The sequence below is a fragment of the Myotis brandtii genome, unplaced genomic scaffold (assembly GCF_000412655.1).
Source record: "Myotis brandtii unplaced genomic scaffold, ASM41265v1 scaffold793, whole genome shotgun sequence".
In the NCBI taxonomy this organism is placed as follows: Eukaryota; Metazoa; Chordata; class Mammalia; order Chiroptera; family Vespertilionidae; genus Myotis; species Myotis brandtii.
The window spans coordinates 698450-702643 of NW_005371193.1; the positions used below are offsets into that span (position 1 = coordinate 698450).

The following is a 4194-nucleotide window of genomic DNA, read 5'->3' on the forward strand; positions in this document are numbered from 1 at the left end:
ATAAAGTGAAAAGACAAGCCACAAATATTAGTAACACATATAATCAACAAAGGGCTTATTTTTAAAACATATAAAAAACTACAAATCTATAAGATAAAGACAAAATCCTTAAATTCACAATGAAATATCATTTCATACCCAGATTGGCAAGAATTAAAGTATGCTTGACAACTTGAAGAATAGTTGAGAATGTGGAGCAATGGGAATTCTCATACTCAGTTGCTATAGATATAAATTGGACAGTCACTTTGGAGAGCAATTTGGTAATATCTGACAAAATCGAGGTTGTCCATATTCTTACAATACTGTGTCTTTCAACCTGGGAAATCACAAATCTATAGGTTGTGAAGTCTATTTAACAACTAGTACTTTTTTAAAAGAAGTATAGAATAAACTATAAAATACCAGCATGCATTGCATGTAGCACAGATTATTATATCACAACTTTTTTTTTCACTTTTATACTGAGTGCTAGGTAAAATGTATTTCATACTGTGAGTCTGGTTAAAAAAAAGGTGGGGGAGGTGGCTGCCTTTGAGAAGCTCATTTACATGTATTGGAGACAAGTATTGGAATTTTTCTTATATGTATAGTATAAGCAGCTAAAAGATCCATTAAGATAATGAATAAATTGTGGAATGCTCATGAGTAAAATACTACACAGTAGTGAAAATGAATGAAGTAGAGTTGTATGTCAATATGGATAAGTCTCTCAAAACAATGTAAAAAAAAAAAAAAGCAAGCAAATATGTGGAACATATTGTTTATCTGATGTTTAAAAACATGCAAACTAGGCCCTGGCTGGGGAGCTCAGTTGGTTAGTGTTGTCCCGAACGCCAAGGATGTAAGTTCAATCCCCGATCAAGGCACATACAAAAATCAACCAATGAATGCATAAATAAGTGGAACAAGAATTTGATGTTTCTATCTATCTATCTATCTATCTATCTATCTTATCTATCTATCTATCTATCTATCTATCTATCTCTTTTCTATCTCACTTTCTTTTCCTCTCTCTCTCTCCCTCTAAAATCAATCAATAAAAATTTTTTAAAAACATGCAAGCTACATTGTTTACAGGTACATACATATGTAATTTTACATACACAGTAAAACTTATGTGAGACTGATAAATACCAAGTTTAAGATAATAGTTACTTGTCAGGAGGTAAAAAGATCTGTTAGGATTGGAGAGAGGGCTTTATTCATTTTTATTTGTAATGTTTCATTTCTTTAACGAGATGGTGGATACAGTTCATCATTCTTTATACTTTTTTACATACTTGAGATATTTCAAATAAAAATGAGAAAAGAGGCAATTATTTAAAAAGTAATTTTAAAAAAACAATGGGAGGAGAGAACACTGAAGCACAAATGGAGGCACCAAGTTTGGCTGTGAAGAGAAGCAGAGAAATGGGTTGTTAATTAGAGGGGCTGGTATTAGTAAAAAGAAGGATTTTTTTTTTCTTTTTTAAGATGGATAAGGTCCTAGAGCATGTTGGTATATTTCTGGGAAAGAACAGTGGGAAGGAGGAGATTGGTGACTTCAGCAGTAAAGGGATAACAAATAAGAGCGAAGACCTAGACTGTTGCCTACCTCGTTTCTCAGCAGCCAGTCTTCCTTTCTTCTAGTGCAGGGGTCCTCAAACTACGGCCCGCAGGCCACATGCAAATACAAATATTGTATTTGTTCCCATTTTGTTTTTTTACTTCAAAATAAGATATGTGCAGTGTGCATAGGAATTTGTTCATAGTTTTTTTTAAACTATAGTCCAGCCCTCCAACGGTCTGAGGGACAGTGAACTGGGGCCCTGTTTAAAAAGTTTGAGGACCCCTGTAATCTAGTGTGTCCTCTTCTCCAGAGCCCACTTAGTCTTTCTAAGACAAAGCTTTGCTTGTGTTACTCTGTCCTGGAGAAAACTTTCATGACTCCCCATCACTTGTGTCCTGGAGCTCACACTCCTCAGCCTGGCATTGGAGACTCTTCCCAGTTTGTCCTCAACTTGCCTTTCCAGTCCTATCTCACTTTCCTCTACACGAACACTCTTCTCACTCTTCCCTGAACACACCCAAGCCATTTTACAGATGTGTTGGCTCCCTGTTTGGAATGTGCCTGCCTTAACTTTGCTGGGAACGTTCTTTCATCTTCATTTTGTTTTTATCTCCATGTAACTTTTTCTTAAATATACCCAACCCACATTGACTTAGCTCTGAACTCTGCAACGTGGAGTATTTTTGTTGCACTTGGTACCTGTGTGCTGCTGTGTATTTTTATTCATCATCATTGTGTAATAGAAAGAGTACGGCTCTGGGGATCACAGACTTGGGTTTTTCTATTTCACATTTGTATAAAAATAATACGTGGTTGATTTTCTAATAGCAAACAATATAAACAAATACATATGGGGTGGGACAAAAATAGGTTTACAGTTGTGAGTACACAAAATAGTTTATTCTTATATTATTATTTATTATTATATTATTTTCCATATGAATAACTGTAAACCTTTTGCCACACCCTGTACAATAAAAAGTAAAATTCCCCCTCCATATTCACACTTTGTCCATTCTCCTCCCCTGGAATTGACAACTGAGAAGGATTGGTATATAGTCAATATGTATTTTCCAGGCAAATGCAAATCTAGAGAAAAGAGATTTGTCTTTTCTTAATTGAATGATAGTTCAGTGGCCTGTTTTGTTTATTAAACAGGTTATTATAGATCCTTCCACATTGATACGTACAACTCTACCTCATTAAAAAAAAATAAGGTAGAGGTATCAAAATGTATTTAACTTGATGGATATTCAGATTATCTCAAGGTTTTTTTAAAAAAATATGCTTTTCTTGATTTCAGAGGAAGGGAGAGGGAGAGAGAGTTAGAAACATCAATAATGAGAGAGAATCATTGATTGGCTGCCTCCTGCACACCCCCTAATGAGGATTGAGACTAAAACCCAGGCATGTGCCCTGACCGGGACTCAACCATGACCTCCGGATTCATGGGTCAACGCTCAACCACTGAGCCCCACTGCCCGGGTGATTATCTCCAGGTTTTGTTTTTGTTTTTTTATCTCCAGTTTTAAATTATGTTTATAAACTATGCTGTGGTGGCTATCCTTTGTGCCTACATTCTTGTACAATGTGTAAGACAATTTCCTAAAAGTGAATTGGTTGGGCTAAAATTGATTTGGTTTTGAATCCTGGCTTTCCCAGCTTGCTTACTTTAAACAAACTAATTCATCTCAATCTGCTACCTCATCTGCAAAAGGAAATACATTCAGAGTTTTATGAAGATGACCATATATGACCTAAGACACACCAGCTGTCAGTCAGGAAATTTTAATTTCCTTTTTTCTATAAGTTGTCTTTCCAATTAAAAAGTAAGCTTCACCCCTAGCTGGTTTGGCTCAGTGGATAGAGTATCAGCCTGCAGACTGAAGGGTCCCAGGTTCGATTCCGGTCAAGGGCACATGCCTGGGTTGCGGGCTCGATCCCAAGTAGGGGGCGTGCAGGAGGCAGCTAATCAGTGATCCTCTCTCAGCATTAATGTTTCTCCCTTTCTCCCTCTCGCTTCCTCTCTGAAATCAATAAAAATATATTTTTTTAAAAAGGTAAGCCCTAACTGGTTTAGCTCAGTGGATAGAGCGTCGGCCTGCAGACTGAAAGGTCCCAGGTTCGATTCCAGTCAAGGGCATGTACCTTGGTTGCGGGCACATCCCCAGTAGGGGGTGTGCAGGAGGCAGCTGATTGATGTTTCTCTCTCATCGATGTTTCTAATTCTCTATCCCTCTCCCTTCCTCTCTGTAAAAAATCAATAAAAAATATATAAAAAAAGGTAAGCTTCATGAGGAGAGGGGTGCCTTAAAATAGATCTACACATAGGTCATGTTACTCTTTTTACACTGAGTGAGACTCAGAAAGTTATCCAGTTGCCAGAATGTTTTCCTTAATCCGCTTTTATAACCTTTTAGGATCGCCAAGGATCCAAGATTTGAACGATTACCATGCACACACAAAGGAACCTATGCAGATGACTGCTTAGTACAGAGAGTAACTCAGGTATCGTCAGTTTTTAAATGCTTACTTTGTGTGCTTAATAAAAAAAAGAGAGAAGGCAAACTATTGTCTCCTGAATGTTCATGGTCAGAAAAGTAGCTAGGAATTTAAATGGTAATGTAATACATATACATATA

The 4194-nt window shown here is 36.8% G+C and overlaps 2 protein-coding genes across 2 annotated transcripts in view; both read left to right on the forward strand.

Annotated features, from left to right (window-relative positions):
- Positions 1 to 4194, forward strand: part of LOC106724296 (YLP motif-containing protein 1-like) — a 31112-nt gene that overhangs the window by 13366 nt on the left and 13552 nt on the right. The gene's annotated exons all lie outside the window — the stretch shown is intronic.
- The window catches only part of FCF1 (FCF1 rRNA-processing protein), an 18203-nt gene that overhangs the window by 11727 nt on the left and 2282 nt on the right, over positions 1 to 4194 (forward strand). Inside the window, exon 6 of the mRNA XM_005883571.2 lies at positions 3973 to 4060. Coding sequence (XP_005883633.1) covers positions 3973 to 4060 — 88 coding nt within the window. The remainder of the gene's footprint in view (positions 1 to 3972; positions 4061 to 4194) is intronic.